A 22,718-nucleotide genomic window follows, 5' to 3' on the forward strand; every position below is an offset into this window, starting at 1 on the left:
GGGCCATCAGAGCACTGACATAGCACCATTTGCTTGCTAGCTTATTGTTTTGTCCCCTGCTCTGATTCAAACATCGTGGGGAATATTGCTTCATAGCGCCGCTATTGGGTCAGAAATTACATAGCGCACCGTTAACTGCATGTAAACCATGAACATTAAAGAGAACTGGATACAGCTTCAACAGCAGAGCCCCTTTTATTCCTATGAAAGCTGCTCAGTGATGCTTCCACCAGTCAAGCCAGCTAACTTCTGGTTTAGCCCCTGGCTAACTTGAATGCGAATAAATTATTTAATCGCGCCCCGTCTCTTCGAGACTTGACCGAGTCAAATTGGCTTCAAAGCATGGCACTCATCCTAGGGCTTGATGTAAACCTACCAAATGTAAACAAGCCTATGCCGATAACCCAAGCATACAAGCCAAGGACGGATTGTATTTAGTTGGCAGCACAAGGATCAAGCTATTTAGCCTCTAAACTAATATAATGCAGACAACAAACTAAGGTGCAGGACCAGACATGTCCTGGAGATATTTGCGAGAAATTCATCGTGGGTTGCAGGTCAAAGTCATGGCTCCTATTGTGTTGTGCCGTTAGTGTGACCGTCAGCCCATGACAGAAGCGGGGACATTACTGTTTTATGCAAATACAGTTCACAATATGATCCGCTGTATACAAAGAATAGAACCAAGGGCATTTCTTGTTGCACAGAGAGGTGTTGCTGTCATGAAGCCAGAAAATATAAATGATACATATATTTGTTTTGGGGCAACAAAAGGGGGTTCAGAACATTTATTGACAGCACAGATCTGTATGCTATAGCAAGAAAAAAATGTTGTTCAACAGCAGTTTTACTTTAAAATACCAAAGAAAAGTTAGAGTAGAGAGCGATGCTTAAAAAAAACATGTTTTTTAACGCTGCTGGTTTTGTAGCACTTCAATTTTTTAAAAAGACGACGACGTTGCTGTAAAAGGTCCATGCTCGCTATCTGAGTGTGGTTCTACAAAGAGCATCTGCAAAAGTGTTCATTATCTCACCAAGATGGTGCCGCACAAGCCTCAAGAATCGCTTTTTTTGGTGAAGAGTCAAGTCGCAGATATAACATTGGCAGAGGAGAGGATTTTGAAGGAGAGAGAACAGAGGACGGGTAGGGGGGTGGAATTTTGGGAGATCAGTGGCAGAGAAGAAGATGAGAAAAGAGGGTTTTGGTGCCGTGGGATTACCCCAAGATGTGTTGAGTGGGAGACAGGAATACAGAAAGACACAGAGAGAGAGAGAGGAGCTGGAGAGACAGCAGCACTTCTTGATCTGTAGTAAAAAATTAAGAAGCAAGAGACTTCCTGGTGTTTTATATACTGCAAATTAGGAGACATTTCCACCAATGACAAATATAAACAATGGAAAAATGTTGGAACTGTTGTTTTCCCTAAAATGTATTTGTCCTTCTTTGATCTAACCGAATAATAGTTCATACGTTGCTTATCATCACCCATGATATTGTCTGACCTGGCTCCCTGAATGTCAGGACATCAATTGTCACTGCCTTTTATTTCAAATGACGTCACAACCATTATTCATGTTTTTTGATCTGCCTTCTCTGTGATAAGGTTTGGTTTGGTTTTGACAGTACACTGTATTTAAAGATATCGCATATTTATCATCTATGGTTTTGACAACTTCAGGTCAAATTATATCAGAACCAGTTCATCCGACCACGTCTGGGGTGGCATGACAATCGTGGTTAAGATTAAGGAAAGATTCCTGTCATTGAAAATAAAACCTGTTTAAGGAATAAGTATCAAAGTACAGAAGTAATGATCACGATCAAGGTCAAAAGGAACAATTGACTGTTGGTACTAGATGGTTGGAAAGTCAAACGCTTTGTTGACCCACCTTTCCCCCGAGAGGTTTTGTTTTACTATAAAGGCGTCGGTATGCTTCAAACGAACTAGTGTTTGAAGCGTTGTGAGTATTTGAAGTGTTTGAAATCATAACTTTCAAAAAGACGACGTTCCGACAAGCACTTCCACTCTTCACACAGCTGCTGGCCAAGTGGATGGAGGTGAGGCGAGTATGCACGGCTTGAACCTCTCTCTGAAGCTCTGTCATTTTCACTGTGTACAAACGAGTGCATCATCATTAATGATTCATGGAGACTGTTACCTCCAAATTGGATGATTATCGTGCCTCGCCCTGCCTTAAAGTTTGGCCGTTCAGAACAGCTATAAACCCCTTTGCCTTTTGACAAGGTCACACAACAGTCTGAACTTTTTTGTTACTAAAACATCCCAGTACGTAATGGAGTGGGAAGAGTGTGGGATCATGGGAGTTGTTGTCTCCGTTATTGAACAACCACGATAAATCTATTGACGAGAGGGCAGAAATGTTCAAGGACACTCAGTGATTGATATGTCTATATAATGAACTCATAGCAACATGCATGTTTTTTTAAATAGTTTGAGAGGCTAGGATAACTTTTGTCTAATAGTTATCAACAACAATTTAAAAACATTTTACACTACAGCAGATAGCACGAACACGTAATATAGGTCAAAGCAGCTACAGCAACTACAGTCAACAACAGCGAGGAGATGAAGAGGGAGAGAAAGTCCCCAGACTCCCGGATTAAATCGCTCAGTTTTATTGAGTGACGAGAAACGTTATTAATTTTGTGAAACTCTGTCTATGAAATTCTTAGTTATCTGGGCCTTCTTCGAAATTCTACAAATGTGTCCATTTGTCCTAAGGATGAATGTGTTTATTTGCACAGTGGGGAAGTGAGATCCGCTCACAAGTGGTCACTCGAGACACATGTCAAGACGCATTTTGCCAAGTGCAAACTGACGGACTAAAAGCAGTCCATGATCAGATCACCAAGGACGCATTTTAATGCCAGGGAGAAAAAGGTTCATAGTTTACAATGATGGAGCACAGTGAGGATACAGATGTTTCATCGAGGGGACAAGAGTATATGAGGCAGATCTGCCTGTTTGTCAATGTTAACAGAGACTCCAGTCTGCAGTGTAGTTCATACACTTGATTGATAAACCGGGTAATTGTCGATTAACATTAGGTTTCATGATCAAATAAAGTTTTTATATCATGTATATCATCACGTGGACACCCCTACCTTAATACGTAATTTAACAAAACAAAGTATATAACAAAGATCCAACCATTTTAAGACAATTCAATGTAGAAATGTTGCATGGTATACCTTTAAAAGACATCACACTTCCCTCTGTCATAATTCACATGGCCCTTTGAGTCAGGTTAATGTGAAGCCAGGTTGTTTCTTTTGTGAGGACAATCGCAGTTCAGAATCAGTTGATTTCTTCTTTTTCTTTTTCTTTTTTGGCTTTTGCACCTTGGAATTGGCACTACGATTGAATTGGAAGTGACAGAAGGAAAGATTGACACAAAGAGAAGTGGACAGAACAGGAGAGTGAAAGAGCCGAGGAGGGAAGGAGGTGGAGATGGAGATGGCGAGACAAGGGCACAGAGCAGAGAGAGAGAGAGAGAGAGAGAGAGACAGAGGGAGGAAGTCAGACGGCGTTGACCTTCACTCCGTTCAGAACTACGAACAACATTCAGCACATATGGCTCCACTTAATGTGGCGAGACTTGATTGTGTGTGTGTGTGTGTGTGTGTGTGTGTGTGTGTGTGTGTGTGTGTGTGTGTGTATTTCTATTTTGGACTCACTTGCAGGAGTGTGACTATTAGTATGAGCGTGCATGCTTCCCTATGTGTGTCTTTGATTTTGTTTACATGCTGATGTTTACTTGTGCGTCAACACATGGATGCGTGTACAGTATGTGTGTGTGTGTGGTGGCGCGCGCGTGCCTGCAAACACAGTGTGTATCTTAATTGGACTCCATTCAAGTGTTTAATTACTCATTAGAGATGCTGCAAAGCAATCTATACACCAGCTCTCCCCGTTCGCTGCCTCTGCCCTCTGTGACTCTCAACCCGCAGAGACTCAAACGCTTTGACCCAAACTACATGGATTAGTTCACCTCGTCAATCTGGATCAACCCATCCATATTAGATGAAGATCTTTAAGCCAGAGGGTGACGCCGAAGCGAGACAGACAGTTAATAAGTCAGTCATCCAGTCAGGCAGTTTGATACTGAGCCAGTTTGTTCATGTGAAAGATTAGTAGTCAAATGGCTGGCCTAGGGTTTACACCAGGTAGTCGGTTAATGAGCCAGTCAGTCAGTGGGCCAATGAGCCTGATGGTCTTTTAGCTGGCCGAATCAGTGAGTCACATAATCATGTTGTCACTCTGTCAATCACCTCGTCTGTTAATCTGTCAGACTGTCAATCAGAGCAAGAAAAACACTGCAAACCTGCAAGTGATGCTTCACAAGTACAGATTAGAAAAAAAACACATCGAGGAAATGGTCAAACACGGATGAAACATTCACTTTATTAAGTACAGCTAGTTAAAACTAATGCAGTCTAATACAATCCTTCCTTTATGAAGGTCATAATGTTCAGTGTTGTTTGTCCACCCTATTTCTATGTGGGTGGACAATAAAAATGGGGTGGTATATAACCGAAACGTTGCAGTTCAACAACACAACAAAAGTGTGTCTAAAGCAATTTCAACAAAACATAACATTATCATAACAGTCATGATGGTAGGATTCATTGTATTAGACTTAAAGGAGACCTAAGATGCCTTTTCCTTTTTTTTCCCTTCCTTCAGTTGTTTATATACGAACTTGTGCATGTAAAAGATCTTGAAAGTTAAAAAGGTCAAATTCCACACGGACAGAAGCTCCTCTCTCCCACAGAAAACACTGCTCCTGAAACGCCTCACCAGCCTTTAACTCCGCCACTTAGTGACATCACACTACGTCACAGAGTCACACATTTTCATAAATTATGCCTAGCAGCTAGTCTGGCACGTAATAATTAGCATAGAGACAAGAGCTCAATTAGAGGGGCAACACAGCTTACAAATGTTGAAACGCAATCCTGAACTGTGGTCACTGGCTTGCTAACCCACATTTTGTAAAATTGTCAATATGGTATGAAGCCAAGGACATGTACAAATGTGCAAGTATCAGTGGTTTGAGTGTTAACTGTTAATATTTAATCCTGGCAAATGGGCTATAGGGGTATAGAACCAAAACAACATAATAAGAATAAAAATATAAATAAAATAATAAAAAACTGTATTTATAGATCAAATAAATATAGATAAGTAGACCACTGCAGAGCTGGCTTGAGATATACAGTATGGACTGTCCAGTCTATCAGTCAAGAGTCAGTCAGTAATGAACTGGCAAATGAGTGTAAAGATGTTTAAAAATTGCAATTCTGGACTTTACCAGCATCTAGTTGAAAGGCCAGAGAAGTCTTGGATCAGAATATTAAAAATCCATGAATATATAACAGAACCAAACCACGGGTTTGGTTTTGAAGCTCTGCCCTTCAAGGGGCAAAGTTGCTCGCCTGGTCAGTTGTTGGCAGGATTTTTTGTGAAAATATAACCAAGAATAAATCATGAGCGAACTTTTTTGGTTTCAAACAAAATATTGATGTCATGTTGACTGACAGCCAAAAATGTCTCCCAATTTGTTAAGAAGAAGTTATTAAAACTGCATCACAAAATCTAAAGTATGCATGAGTATTGATGGAATGAAAAATAAATCAGTTCTTCTCCCTTCTTTCAACATTGACTCTGTGGATACGTGACATTTCTGCAGGGCGCTGACACAAATCCTTTCTTGTCCGCGGCCCCCTTCTGTGTTGAGTGATTCCTATTGGTGTGCTCGGACACCAGCCATCAGCTCCTTCGCGCCTCGCTTTGGGCCAACCTTGTCAATACCAATACAGCCCCACTGCTGTTTATGCTGTCGACGGTGCCAAAGCCGGTGCTGCATCATAGTGAATGCCCCTCAGAAAACAAGGAGAGTGATACAGCCATATCACGCACTGTCTGTCAGCTTGTCAGATGCGCCGCGTGTGCCCCAACTCTCTTCTTGTCTGTCTCACTAACTCGTCCTGTTTGTCCATCCATCAGTGGCGTTGTCACTCTCTCTGTCTGGCTTTGGGTCTACTCTGTCTCCGTTCTTGGGTGTTTTTTAGCTGCCACACCACAAAGGTGACAATTATTCTTCCAGGGGGTCTCAAGATTATTTTCCTGGCAGGGTTTGTTATGTTAATTCAGTGCCGTGGTTGTCTGCATGTGTGATGATGGGGAGCATGTTTGTGTCTGACATCGTGTGTGTATATGTGTGTGAATTTGCCAGGGACTGGCACAGGCGGCGCAGAATCCGCAGGGGGTCCATGTTGCCCGTCTTGAAGAAATACATAATAACCTTTCAGATGTGGTGAATGTCACCACGGTGATCTATGGGCAACATTATTCAGAGTGACAGATGTGGAACTTGTCAAAACAAAACAACTTGAGCTCGGGAGCGTGTGTTTTTGATGGCTGCAGTGTACGTACAGTATGAAATTTGTGTGTGTGTGTTGTGTCTATTTCCTGTCTGTGCGCATGTGTTTAAGCAGAAGTGAGGATCAAGAGCCAATTTACATAATTAAACATGTGCATCTGCGTTTATGAATCCCAGTATATCCCTGTGCGTGTTAATTAAGATGTTTCTCATTGTGCGTGTGTTAACGAATTCAGTCAGAATGTGCTGATATGTCTCTGCCTTGGTACGGTATATTTATGTACGCGTATGTTCAGGTATATGAGCCTCAGCGTGTGTTTGTGTAGTGGGAGGTATTTGCTTTGCCCCACATACCTAGGCATCAGCAGCAATGCAGCGGGTGTCACAGGCAGAGGCGACGGCAAGAGAAAGGAACACCTCATGCTGAGAGAAAAGCAGCTAAAGAGTCTTAGCAAGGGGAAGACGCGCATCTTTGAGATGGGGGGAGGGTTGAGGAGTCATCTTAAACACTCAAAAAGACTGAGCCGAAAGCAGGAGGTGGGGAAAATAGAAAATACACAAATAGGGTGGGTGGGTGGGGGGGGGGAGTTAAGACAAAGGGAAAGAGCAAGGAAGAGAAAACAGAAGACTTAAAAGAGGAGAAAGTAACACTGTCAAAAGATGCTTCTGCAGGAAAAGTGTGAGCAGAAGAAGGAAAATGGGAAGGGAGAGCGAGGAGTAAATGAATCTGAAGTGAGGAGAGATGAAGATTGAGGGGAAGAAAGGAAAGAAAGGGAGCAAAAGACAGGAGCAGATGAAGATGGAGAGATAGAAACGGAGAGTAATGTGGAGTTAATTGGAGAGACATTGAGAGTGACTGAAGCTGCAGCTCAGCAGACTGAGACAGCAACGCAACTCCTGCTACTCGCAGACACACACATCATGAAAGTCTGCAGTTTAGAGTCAAATGAGGTGAACTTTTCAGATGCTCTATGTGTGTCTTGGATTGGGCCATAGTTATCCAGTGACAGTGGTGCAATCACTTTGTGTCGGTAGAAAGCGAAACCAGATGTTCATTACTGTCAATAAGACAATGATCACCCGCTGTGCCTGCAGAGAGAAGTAGCCAAACTAAAGTTGGCTTTTCACAACTTTTTACCTTCAACTGGAGGAGTGAGGATGGACCGGATGTTTGAAAGTTCAAAATCGATCAACCCCTGATCCGTCCACCTGTTTCCACAGTTATTCCAGTTGTTCCACTTATACCAGGAAGTCGTGACCGGGGAAAACAAAGCCTCTTCCAGTTTTGGTTGCAAAATGGCAGACACGCTTCCTTTGTGCCATAATCTGACAATTTTTCCGTGAAATATCCAGCCTGGTGGAACGCCCAATAGCACAGTGAAAGCGAGGTTTATAGGGAACAAATCTATAAGCAGATGGTGTCGTGAAACAGATGCAATGTGCTCATCAGACAAACAAAAATGACAGTTCCACCCACAATTAGAGTGGTAGGAGATTTACCCCATCATCCCAATAAAATTTACTCTGCATCTATAATACAGGACTCCTGTGCTGCGCACTATTTGATGCTGTCATTCTTTCCCTCCTCGTCGATTTTTCGCCTGATGCAGATCTTGCGAGTCAAAACGTTGCATCATCGCATCTTTTTGGAGCTTCCCTTTGAAGCGATCGTTTGAACCAAAATCTCGATGCCGTATGGAAATCACTTCCATTGACTGACATCCCACGCACAGTTTTTTTATCCAAGCCACAGCGTGAAACCCGCATCGACGTGAGTGACAGAGGAAGATCAAGTGATGCTGGAGAAGAAAAAGAAAAAACTTATGGATGTAGAGAGGGGTGACATAGTGAGAGTGAGAGACAGAGAGAGAAGCATCCTTTGATGTTTGTTGGTCGATCCGGCCTGCTGTTTAGGACGCAGGCAGGTATGGTAAACATCGAGAGCCTTCTCCAACCACAGGCTTTGATCACAGCCATGCTGAGAGATGATGTTGATGACTCAGTGGTGCCTGAATACTAAGGAGTGGCCACTCCACACAGACACACAACTACAGTACATAAATATGGATCCAGACACATGCTTCCATTTTCTATCTTAATCTTTCATTTCAACTTTAAACTCCCCCCCATTTATTTCTTCTTTTCATCCTGACGTGCACACACAACACCATAAAACCCTTTTGCACACAGTCGTTTCCAGTGATTGCGGTCCAAGCCTCAGAATGAGCCTTTAACATCCAGATGAGAGCCAGCAGCCAAAAAGCCGGGTACTTCAGCCGCATCTGGCTAACCTCACCAGACAATTCAATCGCACTGAGAAAGTGAGGAGAATCTGTGAGACATCAGGGGATTAACGAAGCAAACCATCATATCATATTGCACAGTTTTACACACAGACAATATTGAAGAGAAATTGCTCGAAGCGGCGTAACAAAAAACTGAAAAAGACCGTGTACGGAACAACATGCACTTCAACACCAATCTGTTTTACAGGCGTATTTTAAGATTCTCTCTTTTTCATGAACTATTTGCTGGGGTGCAAAAGCAAAAAAATATGATAAGTTTAAAATAAAATCTTCCTATCCATCCTGAACCTAATTATCAAGTTCTCCTCCTTTTGTGGAAATAATATTGACTGTCAATATAACGGAAAATACAAAAAGCCATCTTTCTCTGGAAATGAAAGATAATCGAGTTTCATCAGCCGGAAAATAGGAAGTATATTCACTGTTTCTTGTCCCGGTGATAAAAGTTTACACAGAGTGAGTGAAAGGATTAGTGGAAAAGTATAATTTTGGACTGTACTCTGCTGTAAGCTACCTTAAAGCCCCTGTGTGTGGACTTTAGTATCACTGTACCGATGCATCTGTCGAATTATCATGATGGGATAAGTTTGGGGAAGTTTGTGTTTGTTGAAAAGTGAGATAATCACAGTGAAAATTGGCACAGTCTGTGTGTGTGCTGCCATGCACCCATTAATTTTCAGTGTCCTTGGATTCATTGAGTGGGAAAGTGTTGTGTTTTGTGCAGGTTTGCGAAAGTGTCCTTCTTGTTACTGGCACTTAGGGTGAGATAACTCAAAAAATCACACACCTACAGTAATCAATCAATACTTTTATTATAACAACAACAATGTGTGAAGTTTGAGGCTTTACTTTCAGTGATGAACCCAAAGAGTGTTCATCACTCATCTGAAGCTGCTCTACAGAGCTTCATAGCGAGTTTCAGCTGGCCAGCCACAACTTAACTACAGTATTTTATTCTCATAGCGTAGTTCCAACAGTCTGAGGCAGCTTTTATTCTGCAGAAAGGCTCCCAAAACCCACTGTACATTACCTACGCAGCACCAGACAGCAGGCAGATACAGTTTGGAGACTTGCTGGTGAACACAGAGGAGCATTTAGCCACTAATAAGTCAGATTCTTCCCTCAGTAGCTGGTAGAGACCAAAAACGGAGCTAAAAGAGATCAAATGTTGAACTTATATTCATCAGAATATATATAATAATATCATTATGCTGTGAAACAGACAGTTACCTTACATGACCCCCCACAGTTATTGTAGCATATGTACCACTTTATTGGCACCTGATTCATACAGCGAAATAACACTATTATTAGCGTGTTTTATTAAAAAAATGTTAGCCTAAGCTGCGTTCATATCACTTCAAATAAAGTTTACAGATTATTGAAGTGTCTATTTCAATAATATGAAGCGTTAATTTGCAGAAACAGATAAAAGACTCTCAAAATAAAGTATGATTGATATTCCCTGGAGTGCGCAATTAAAAACATCATTTAGAAAAATAAATCAACACGGAGAAAGCTGTCCACGTAAATAACCCCATCATGTGCAATCTCTGAGGTCCACTCACAAATAAAGACACACTTATACCTGCGCTACTCGACACACACACCCATCACACGAAGCACAAGAGACATGCCGTAAGTGTGAGTGCATTCCCATGTCTTTCTGGCCAGTGCAGTCTGTGTGTTTAATTCCAGATGACACACAGCCTAAGAAGAGAGGGATGCTGGGACACACACACGCTCTGCACACACCAACATGTGGCTCGGAGTGCGATGGCACACACCTACACGTACACACACACACCTGCACACACACAGAGTTTCTCGCCTGGGTTTATTAGGAATGCAGACAGTGTCACAGGAGCAGGGCAGGGCGCTGAGTAGCTTAATACAACCTAATGTATCCTGGCACATTAGCCCTTTCTTGGATTGAGCATCCTCACTCATCGAGACCCACTTTAACCACGCGCGCACACACGCACACTTGCATCCAGGCGTGCAAACACACACACTTTTATTGTATGCCTGAAGTACTAATGCTCAGATGGTAGTCATCCATAAATGTATCTGCGCACAATCAATAGGCAAAGCACATTTGTCTCAGATGAGAAACCACAAATGTACAGATTGAAATGAAAGATAGAAAAACTCCCCCTCCATCTGCTCTTCCTCCAGCTGGCCTCATCCTCATCTTCTGCTCTTTTCGTTCCTCCTCTCTAACTTGTTTCACTTTCTTTGTGTGCATTCTCATTATCCCTCTTCCCCCCCTCCTCCTCTCTCTGTCTTTCTCTTTCTTTTGTCCTCATTCGGCACCAGTCCTCCCCTACCTTTTCTCTCTGTCTCCTTCGCTTCTGTTCTTTTATTCTCATTCCGTGCATCTCTCCCTCTGTTTCTCCCTCTGCCTTTCCCCCTTAGTTGTTAATCAGAGTTGATTGGGAGCAGAGAGAGCCGAGAGGAGCTCCCCAGTGGATCAATGCCTCTAAATGATCTGTTCAAGGATCCCTTTAGAACCTGCAAAACTCGCTCTGATAGGGCACCGAAGCATGAAGGCGCTCATTTCACATCTAACTCACTTCCTGATTTGCCCTCTGGGAGAGAGATAGGACTGCAGTTATAGGGATAATTTGTCCCAAAGCTAAATATCCCACTAACCAAAAGTGCTTAGACCAAAATGTCTTCATTCCAGGCAATCAATTACTGCCAAGGTGAGGGGGGGAAAATGATGAATTTGTTTAAAAAGCTCAATCTGCGTGTGTGCCCGCCATCTGAGACGTCGAGATTGCCCAACAACTGGGTTTGTTTATGCTCGTTTGATTGAAGACATTTTTCCTGTGTCTCAAATTTACCGAGCTTGGAGAAACAAGATTTGATAACGTGCGGCAGCTGAATCTTAAACGTATTTGCTGTGGTACATTTGAAAATTAAATTGATTGTAGCGACGGTGATGTTAATGACGAGCGCCTGAAGAAGTGGCCGCCGCTGACACAGACACGTGCACGTGTCCACAAAGAGATTTGATATTACACCACGGCATCACAGGGAGGAATTTAAAACAGCCTTTTGAAATGTTAGTTAGTTTACTGAAGAATGTCTCAAAGTGAAACCTGAATTTTGAATGGCCGTGGCTTGTTATAGATGCTAAAACAAAAAAAAAAGATTATCAACTCACACCCTTGGGACATATTATTTATACAGTGCTTGTTAATAAAACATTTGAGATATAAAATATTTAAAAAATACTGATGTATTGTTTTTTCTCACAGACGGGTGCTGCTATGAAAGCAAAATTATACATAACACAGTGTGCATTTATTTGAAGTCTTGTGGTTAAACAAATACCACATTTTTGAGGACCGATGCAGCTTTACATGTTTAATATTTATCGATCAGTTTTGGCTTTAAGAACTTTTGCTGACAGAATCCATAAATGTTAAATGAAAGTTTCATATTGGGAATGTAAAAATGAGTTAATATATTCTATATTTTTCTTATAGACAACAAATTCCTGTGTGGAGACCAAAACCAACAATGAATCGATTTTACTAACAAATATCGTCTGTGTAGCCTAAAGGTGGATATACAGTAGTTTATTCCTTTGTTCCACACACATTTCTTGTTGTCCCAAAATGATTAAAAATACATAAATGAGCCTTGCTGTTGCACTGAGTTAAATGTTCATCATATCTCACCATCTTACACCTCATGTGCTTGACCGGATGTGACAAGATCTTATTTATAATGAATCACATTCTCATATCTTTGGGATCATTGTTCGGCAACTTCTATTTGGCTTTAAACTCCATGCCCAGTTTTGTTTTGCTTATTTTGTCTTTTGTCCTTGCTTTGCAGTATTTAAATTGGCCTTTTTAACATCTTAGCCAGATGACTGCAGATGAAAAGTTGCCGTTTTGGCTAATTCTGACATTTTTACTCATGTATTACCATGTATTTTATAAATTTGCACTGTCCCTTCTTAAACTAATACATAAGTTCAGTGTTAATGATTGCAAAATAACCCATTTGAAATCCATTACTTTTATGTATAATACTTAAATGATTAACACTTGAATAAACACATTATGTTTATGCAGAAGTCCCCCTTTATTTATATATAATGTTAAAACACAAGTTAGCAATAAAATTTAATCAGACTAAGTTACTTAACAACTTGATAACATAATTTAACATGAACAAGAAAAACACAGTGTTACACTGCACTTATGTCAAAATAATTATGATAATAATTTGTAAGTGTATATGTAATAAAAATACTAGTCAACATTTTAGCCATAATTTTGCCCAAGTTGTGAAATATTGTGTTCATTAATACTTTATAAAACAACCATCATTTGCAAATGTTGAATTAAACATAAGTTCAATAGGTTTGCAGGTTCAGTAGGCTCAGTTTAATTAAGTAACTGTTTATTGTAAAGTTGCAGCTGATGTCTATAATACTTTGTATAAACATTATTTGGATGGCCATTTTAAAGTTGCAATTGATGCTCATAAATCTTTACAATTGCTTGAGACCCAAACGAGAGAGCCATCGGCAACATGGGGAAGCCGTCATGTCTAGAGAGGCAGACTAAATATTGTTGATTTTGTGGGATTTGTTGACAATAACAAAAATATGGAATATCAGCAGCTTTATCCTTTAATAGAGACTGTTTCACTCCAATGACTTCAAGATTGTAAACAGCAGCTCAGTTCCTGTATAAGCAACATCGGCACCAAAACGTAAACACAAACAGGGCTTGTGTGATGCGGGGAAGCAAATGCAGCCATATGCTTTTAATAAACTGCCTTGGAGAGTCTATCGAAGGAGGGAGTCACCCACTGAGTTCAATCACCATATTATGTATTTCCATATGTTACCTGCAGCATCTTCACAGGCTCTTTGACTCGGTGCCAGAAGGAGGAATACAGCAAGTAGAAGCAGCACAATACATCCCCTATACACTAATGTGTCTTCTTCAGTAACCTCTGACCCACTTCTGTTCATCATGTCAACCTCAGTGATCCGTATGTGTACCGAACTAAGTGGACATTCACCACAGCCGCCTCTATACACTGCTTTAGGGGTTGGGATAATGATGTGTGCTCGCTAACATCACATGACCCACTTCTTTTGAGCATCATACAGAGGGCTCATTCAGGCACTCAGGAAAAATCCGATATTCCAAACAGGCTAATAATTCCCATGAAGCGGAGCTCAGCGAGCTTTATTAAAATAAAATCGGTTACTATTCAAACTTTTGCCGTAACCAGAGGGATTATTATTGATTTTTATAGCCTTCTCTTGTTTATTAAATAAGTTTTTTAAAAAAACACCCTGCAGGATGTTTTTGCTGCAATCCGCCATGACTCAGGTGGTTTGACGAGTCTCGATCAGAAAGCATTTGTTGAGGTGTCCTTGAGCAACTCATGGAGTCTCTGAGGGTTGATGTTTTTTTGACAATAACCTCAGTTGTTCAACTGGAACACGCAAAAATGGCTTTAAAGTGATACAGTAGTTGAAAGAAGACATTTACGAAAGTTTCCTTTAGGTTGTGCAATCATACAGAAATCTAATAAAGGGAGTAAATATTCATTTGTGGAAGATGTGGGATGTTTTCTCACTTTACCTCTGCAAGCCATTACTGACGCCTTCTCACCTCTGCCCACTGACTGTGCATAATCCTGAGCCTGTCAGCGATTATTTTTATTCATGAACACATTTTAAATCACCGTTTCCTCTTTGTCTTGCAGGTTTTGGCACGGAGAGTACAGGGTGGCAGTGAACATTAACGACTATCTGGACATCTATTGTCCTTACTACGAGGGTCCCCCGTCCCACGGGCGCATGGAGCGCTACATCCTGTTCATGGTCAACCACGAGGGCTACACTTCCTGCCAGCACCGGATGCGTGGCTTCAAGCGCTGGGAGTGCAACCGCCCCAGTGGTCCTGACGGGCCCCTGCGCTTCTCAGAGAAGTTCCAGCTCTTCACCCCCTTCTCCCTGGGCTTTGAGTTCAGGCCTGGACACGAGTACTACTACATCTGTGGGTTATCAGCCGGGCAGTGTGTGTTTGTCTGTTTGTTGTGTGCGTGCAAGCGTGCGTGTGTGCTTGCATGTTAGCTACTGTTCAGTATGCATTTGTAAACGATAGGCAATCACCAGAAGTTGATTGAGAGAGTTCTCAAACACATCCCGCCATGTCGCTCGCACAGCCACTGGCGGCCATTAATACACCGTCTATCCTCTCTTCGCTCTCCCTCCTCTCCCTCCTCTCCCTCTCTCACCTCTCTTCATTTCTTGATGCAGCTCTCTGCTTCTGTTGAGATCATAAGTGGTGTGCTCAGCAAAGTGGTAAAAATGTCACCAGGCGTAGTTTGTAATCATTTTTATATTAGCTGTATTGATGTTTCTCCTCACTTCAACAAGTGATGTATTAGTATCACAGATGGGCCCTGCCTCCTGAGACTGTTTCTGTGAACAGAGTTAAAAAGCTATCATTCCCCCACCAGGCATGGGACGAATAGCAGCTTCAAATTACTCTTAAACATTGTTTTCAGCCGCTCGGTGTGCCAGATGGGTGGGATAGATTTACCGCATCCGGACAGTTAAGAGCGATATCAGTTGGTAATCACAGAAAAGGACGTTAAATTGACTTTCAAAAGCTTTTGCTGTCAGTGTTCAAACTTTCTGGCGCCGCACAGAGAAGTGGCACTTTTCAGTGCGGAGGCTGCGAGAGCTGCTTGTGACTAGACACTTGCCTGTTTGAATCCACAGACCAGCTGGGACAATATGTGAAAAGAAAGTGACTCTTCATGATTCACACAATCACAAGAGGTCACTTATCAGGAAAATGTATGCACGGATTGTTGTGAAGTGTTTGAACAAACAATTTGTTTGGTACGGACAGTCTGGAGCTGCCAGTTGAAGGGTGCCGATTCAGCAACACTGTCTTAAGCCCTGTTCACACTTGGTATCAACACAAGTGGACAGCTCTAAGTGCAGGCGTGAACACCCCCAGGATGCATTGAGGACGCTTTTGAGATCCGATCACTTCAGACCGCATTCGGAGGTGGTCGCTTTACCAGCCTGGTGTCTGCAGGGTCTTACCTTCCAAATGCTGTTTGGACTCACTGTTTCTTCTGACTTCACCATTAACACAACATTTATGAAATAACAATTTATTTATGGTAAACATATTACATTTTACAAATACGGTGAACGGCAGCTAATATAGGCTACTTCTTTGTTGCGCATTGATAGTCCACAGTCTACGGACTCCATGAAAAAACTGCTCAATTTTAAGAGATTGTGCATTAGGGGAACCTTTATAGTCTTTGTGCAATGCTGTCTACAACAAATTCTTAACTATTTGGGTCTTCTTATTAATTCGGCAAATGATATATATGACAAAATTTCTTTACTTTTGTAAAATATGTTGTATCCATTTGTTCGAGCAATGTACATATTTTTATTTGCACACAGCTGGGAAGTAAGATCCGACTCAGGACTGATGTCGAGACACATGTTAATGCCTGGTGTGAGCTGACGGGATTAAAGCTGTCCACTCAGGAAGGATGTTGACGATTCCAGGTCTTGAATTCCCTCTTAGATAAATCTAAACTTTTGAGAAGGACACCTTATGTTGGTATCTTGTTCACAATCGGCAGTCCTCTTCATTTCTCCGCGTGTTACCGCTGTTGGCTGAAAACTGACCTTAACCTTTTTAGCAGGAGATGATGCATTCTCACCATGACCGATAATAGGATGAGGGTCTTCTGCTGCCTGTTTCAGGTCGGCACGCCAGTGCGCCATATTTCTTTGTCAAGTTTTTCACCCTTGGACGGTGAATCTGACCCTACAGTGATGCTCTCCGTCCTTGTTCAGACAGCGTAAGGAGAGAAGCAAAAAAAGAACCTTGACTTAAAGGTTTTAATTCAGTTTGTTGTATTACTGTGTTCATATTGTATCTCTAATGCAGTAACACGATTTTTTTAATATGTTGCAATCAATGAAGACCAGAATATAATGTGCTGCACAACTGAATTACTGTGACAGATAATAAGATTAGTGTTTCTAGCAAAACTTTAAAAAATCAGTACTAAGTACTTGCAAATATTCCTTCGCCTCAATCTGTTGTCTGCGCTGTCACAAAGACACAGCAGGCGAGAGTCAGGGAGCTAAAGAGGCGAAGATAACAGCCACCCGATGTCCTACTGCACTTTTCCCAGTCAGCACACACACACACAAACACACACTCTTTTGTTTTCAGTCTCATGTTAGGATGGACAGGGCCCCTCCAGAGTTGTATAGTTGCTGACTATAGTATTGTGTTTCTGGGACCCCTGAGGGTAGTGTGTATTCCACAAGGTTAGTATGTGTGTGTGTGTGTGTGTGTGTGTGTGTGTGTGTGTGTGTGTGTGTGTGTGTGTGTGTGTGTGTGTGTGTTGTGATGAGAGAGATGGGGGGGTCTGGTTGTGGGGTCAGTTGTCAAGCGATTGTGAGTCCGTGAAAGGCCATGTCCATCATCTTGACTGACAGCCACACACACGTTTTTGTCGCTCACGTGCACATATAAACGCACACACACGGCCTCTCTCTCTCTCTCTCTCTCTCACACACACACACACACATATGCACAGGTCAGTGCTGATGTGGAACGAAGGCATGTAGACAGTTTTAACCACCCAGCCCTTCCAATGAACGTGTTCGTGTGTGTGCGTTTCCTCTCCGCACACATTGATCTTTGATTGCGATCTGTGGCCAGACCTGTGTGAGTGTGCACCCATGTGTGCACGCTGGTGTGTGTGTGTTTGTCATGGGGTTGACATGTTGACAGCTCTGCTCCACCCCTTACTTCTCCCAGCTGCCAACTGATGAGGTTGAGTGATTTTCAATGGGTTTCCAGGAGACGCTGGATTGTGGATGTGCTGGGAAACAGAGGCGCTGGGAGAGCCGATAAGACTTTTCAAAAAAAGATGACAAAAGTGAAGATTTTTTTTGGAGGGCGCGGAGAAAAAGAAAGGGTGAAGGAGTGGGGGGGGGTGTATATCTATCCACTTCTCTACTTCGAGGCCCTTTCTTCCAGAGATGTTGTCATTTGTCAGAGACACAGTGGGGAACCACAGACAAAGACACACAACAGGAGAAACAGCTCGATACAAAGCTGTCGGGGCTTCATGGGGGACCAGGTGGGACCATAGGTGGATGATTTGAAGAAACTTCAGGCAAAGGCAGTTGGCTATAAGGAAGCCATGAAAGGGTAAGAGAGGTGAAGGGCAGGGAGAAGGATGGGGGGAGGAGCTGTGGGCAGAAAAAGAGGGAGGAGAGGGCAGAGGAAGGGTCAGATCTATTTCCTGTGCACTGTGGATCTTGATGATGGTCCTCTCTGGGGTCACCGTGGGCTCTCGCTATGCGGATTTCCTCAAGGGAGAAGGCCAAGAGGTCTCCACGCACACGTCTGCGAGCAAATGTGTGCGCGCGCACGTTTCCTGCACGTGTGTGGGTGAGTGCGCACGTCAGCACGCGTGAGCGGTCAGAGAGTTGGTCACCATCTCCTCCAAGGTCCCCAGCTCTATTTCACATCAGAGTGGAGTGGGACTAAAAACCCAGATTCAATTTCATTTACTCTACTTTGAAGTTTGAATCACAGTAACTTCTTAACATTTTTCTCATTTTTTTCTGGCATTCAGCCAGGGCAGCACGGTGGCTCAGTGGTTAGCACTGTCACCTTGCGGCAAGAGGGACCAGCGTCTGTGGGGAATTTTGCATGGATTTCCTCCCCCTTTCCAAAGACATTCAAGTCAGGTCGAATTGAGAGCTGGTATTCCCCTTAGGTATGACTGTGAGTGTGACTGACTCCCAGGGTGTGTGCGGGGGCCGATCCCTCACCGACTTGTTTACATTGCCTGAGGTGCTCGGTGTGTTTACAGTAGTTCACAAGCAAGGGAGCATGGCTTTAAGAGAACTTAAAAGGACATTAATATAAGAAGCTCAGCAACTGCTTGAAGCAATAAATGTCATCAATAAAGTAATAGGCTGCATTGATGACTACATTAACGTCAAATTATAATGATTTACTAAATATGTTCTTTTCTTTACAATACCTACCCTTGAATTACAGTCTCTGATATTTTGTAATGTATCTTCAATATTTCTTCCTGCCATCCCATAAATAGGTTGCACCTTAAAGTAAAGTGGATTAGGTTGAGGTTTGTTGTCTTACTATGATAGAGATCCAACCTGTGACACTCCTGCAAGGCCCTGGGTCCTGCATCATTACTTATTTTGTGTTTTTTTGTCACCAAATCTTGTGAAAAGGCCGAAACCATCGATGTGTGGTTAGTTTGTCTCTCAATACTTTCTAAATGTGCTACCCTGTCTGTGGCTAAATTAAAAACTTAGATGATTTTAATTTTTTTATTTTCACTCAGCGCAATACTAATAGACATGACAATAAATAACAAATCTGTAAGATGAATACCACCATACAAATACATGATTCTAAAGCCTGAAAACTATCAATTCCTACTGTTCTTTAAAAACAAGTCACATATATACAACACATTAATAATTGCGTCTTTAAAAAAGGCACAGTAATTTGTCAAAACAGCTGGGCACTGCAGTTTTGCTCAAACAGGAGTAAATTGTGCATTTGTTGGGGACTATTTCCTGCTGCGGATGAACACACATTTCTCGAGAGGGAATACTCAAAATAGCGGGACGGTGGGATTGAATCGAAATAAACCACAGTGCCCATGTTCTTTATAATGAAGGAACATGTCATCCAGTGTAACCTGCGTGCCTCGTTTATGTGTTATTATGTGCGCATAAAGGACTAAGCGTTATCAGGCTTTGGCTGCGCAGAAAATACTTGTGTGGGATGACTTCATTGTTGTTTTTCATCCTTTCATGGGATTAAGGGTTAGAAAATAACTATAATCCATAACTTAAAAAAATATACGGTATCAACAGATGTATCTCTTAATGTTGTTGCCCTCTTTTATTGTTTTTATGGCACATATTACTAAGACAAAAGTAAAGCAGAGAGAGGTACAGCTGTGGGAGTAAAGTATCATTTTTGCCCAAGGCTCATAGTGACACTATTGTCTCTTTGAGCTCCAACCAACCACCTGTTAATAAGCCTCGGAGCCCTCTGAGACAGAACGACATTAGTGAAAAAAAAAAACTTTTATTAAATGTTTTCAATTACTGTATGATTGCAATCAGCAGCACAAATCGCCTTATCTCTCGACTAATCTCCTCTTTCAATCTCGCTTTTTTACAGCGTCTCCTCACCCGAACCATGTGGGGCGAGCATGTCTAAAGCTGAAGGTGTATGTCAGACCTCCAGGTAAGTCACGCTCTAACTACACACACACACACACACGCACACAGGTCCAGATTGGCTATCAAAGGAAAATTAGGGGGGAATAAGAGGTCTGATAGAATGCCCCGGCAACACTCTCTGCTCTGATTCACAGACCAGCCAGGCAACACTTTAACACCTTTACACACACTGAAAACACACACACGCACACACTTTCTGACGCATTCACACAGACAGGGGGGGGGGGGGGGCAGCGTGCATGCACGCAGGCACAAAGTGGCATACGCACTTCACATCAAATCACATCACATCACACCGGGTGTGAGCGAGACCTTCTGTCCTTGCAGAAAGAGAACAGAGAGGCTGAAAGTGCTCTCTCAAAATCTTACCAAGCCTTCGCATCACGCCACTAGCTAGATTTGCTCCTAAGAAACAAGAGAGCAATCTAATAATAAACCCATCACATACTGTAGAGCTCTAATCTAATCATAGACACTTCATATTTCCCAATAAAATTCTCCTTGTGCATGAGCCTCTCGGTAAAAAAAATGAAGCATGACTTACTCGCCACATAAAGAGTCTTGTTTCCAATCACCGTGTAGCCTGGTAATATATACTCTTATTAAAATAGCTCCCGCATATATTGGCACAGACCCTCACGCAAGCGTGCCGTGCTGGCCTGTGATATTGCCATTTAAAAATAACTCAACAGAAGATTGGCACACATGGAGATCAGATTGCGGCAGGTATTACGCTGCACTTGCGTTATCTTTTTACAAAAAAAGAAATCTACCTGTTCCTCTTTTTCAAAGGCGGATTCTACCTCATGAGTTTTTCAACCTAAGCCCCACTAAAGAATCAAACCTGGGTAGTAGCACATCTCCCCAGATAATGACACAGCTTTGAAGATCTTCGTAAAAGGATGAGAGCCGGCCTTCGCAGCTTTCCAGGCTCAGATCATTCCGTATCTCGCTAAAGGGGGAAGGAAATTCTCTCCTCCTTCATAATTACTGAAACAACATCCATTGTTTTATTCTGTCATTGCTGCAGCTCCTCTTAGAAATTCTGCTTCTTTTTTCTTTTTCTTTTTTTTTTTGGTGCTGTTAAAGTAATCTGTCTGACATTGCAACTTCCATCTCATCTATGAAATGTTGTCACCAGAGTGAGTTGTGAGCGGCTGCACATGTGTGTGAGTGGATGTGTGTCTTTGTGTGTGTGTGTGCGTGTATTTGTGTGTGTCAGCTGCTCCAGATTCTGAGTCTCTGTGATTAAACTGTAATTAGGTTGGTTAAACCCCCTGCAGAGCTCAGTTGCTGTCGTCTTCTCCTCCCTCCCTCCTTCCTCTCCTCATCCTTTTCTGACGCCGTCTCTCTGCCTTTCCGTGGGTTTTGAAGGGTGAGACATTTGTGGTTTGTCATTCATTTTCCACCCCTCCACCCTCCCCTCAATAGTTCCACTTGTCTACCCATTGTCTTTCTCTAAATTCATTCATTTTTCTTGTAGATTGTCTTGTCCTTGTATCTGTCTGTGCGTCCCTCTCAGTTCAGATGTTTTGTCGTTTTTCTTTTTCTCTCTTCTCTCCGTTTCAGATGGCTCGGGATACGATTCTCCGGAGCCCTTCCTGACTGACGGAGGTCCAAGCTGGAGGCCAGGGTCCGTGGCCCCGTTAGCTGCTCTGGCCTCGCTGCTCCTGGGACTCTTCTCCTGGCTGTGACCCCTCCTCTCCTTCTCTTCCTGGAGCTCCCACCCAGGATCGCTGGGCTGGGCTGGCTGTCCCTCTAAGTCCACCACCCCTCAGGGAAGCCCTCTGTCTCCGTCCTCCCCTCTCCCACCTCCACCTCTATACGACCACCAACCACCCCCACTGCCAGCCCCTTCCATGGCCCAGCCACGGACACCCTTCCCAGGCTTGGCTGAGAGGGTTGGGTCTTGAGCTGCGTGGGAAGCTGCCCTTCATCTCTAATCCCTGAACTCTGGGTGGAACAGCACCTCTCAGCCGAAAAACACAAGGGAAATGTCTCTGCACTCATATCAGGGGGTCCTTTTGATTTGACTATTGACTCTTTGGCCACTGATGGGGTAGATGTAGCGGCGGCTATGATTAAACTTGTCGTTCCAGTGCAATTCCTATCATCCAATCACGGCAGGATGCATTAAGCGATAGGCCTGGATGCACAAAAATTGGATTTTTCTCACATTGCTGTCCCATCGTCAAACCAAGAATTGGAAGTGGCCAGGCTTGCATTGTAATTGAAATTCTATACTATCTGGACCCAATCCAACTGCAACGAGAAAAAAAGAGCACAAGTATGGAGACGGGGGAGGAGAAAAGTGACCCGGCCTGTGCAGGAAAGAAAGGGAAAACAACACGGGGACAGATTTGAATGAATATGGCTGTATGGGAGATGTAATATTATATGTGTTGATATTTTCAGCCACAGTCTAGATTCACAGCAATGTGATATAAAAATCAGGTTTGTTTTTTTTTTTTTAGGAGAAGCTCAGACATCCCATTAAAATGACAAGTATAATCATAGCCTGTTCCAGCGGGGGGGTGGGGGGGTGTTCTGGGTGGGTTTGGTGAGGTGTATATTTTCAGGTGGGATGTGTTTTGTCTTATTCATGTTTCTAAACAAAGCATTTATCACAGCCTGGCCAGCACAGGCGTCTTCAGCAC

At 42.7% G+C, this 22,718-nt stretch overlaps 1 protein-coding gene across 1 annotated transcript in view; it reads left to right on the plus strand.

Annotated features, from left to right (window-relative positions):
• efna2a (ephrin-A2a) overlaps positions 1–21,755 on the plus strand; it is an 85,611-nt gene extending 63,856 nt beyond the window's left edge. The window contains exons 2-4 of the mRNA XM_073484263.1: positions 14,466–14,758; positions 20,000–20,065; positions 21,631–21,755. Coding sequence (XP_073340364.1) covers positions 14,466–14,758; positions 20,000–20,065; positions 21,631–21,755 — 484 coding nt within the window. The remainder of the gene's footprint in view (positions 1–14,465; positions 14,759–19,999; positions 20,066–21,630) is intronic.
• Positions 21,756–22,718: the final 963 nt, after the last annotated feature.

This window comes from Pagrus major, chromosome 16 (assembly GCF_040436345.1).
Source record: "Pagrus major chromosome 16, Pma_NU_1.0".
In the NCBI taxonomy this organism is placed as follows: Eukaryota; Metazoa; Chordata; class Actinopteri; order Spariformes; family Sparidae; genus Pagrus; species Pagrus major.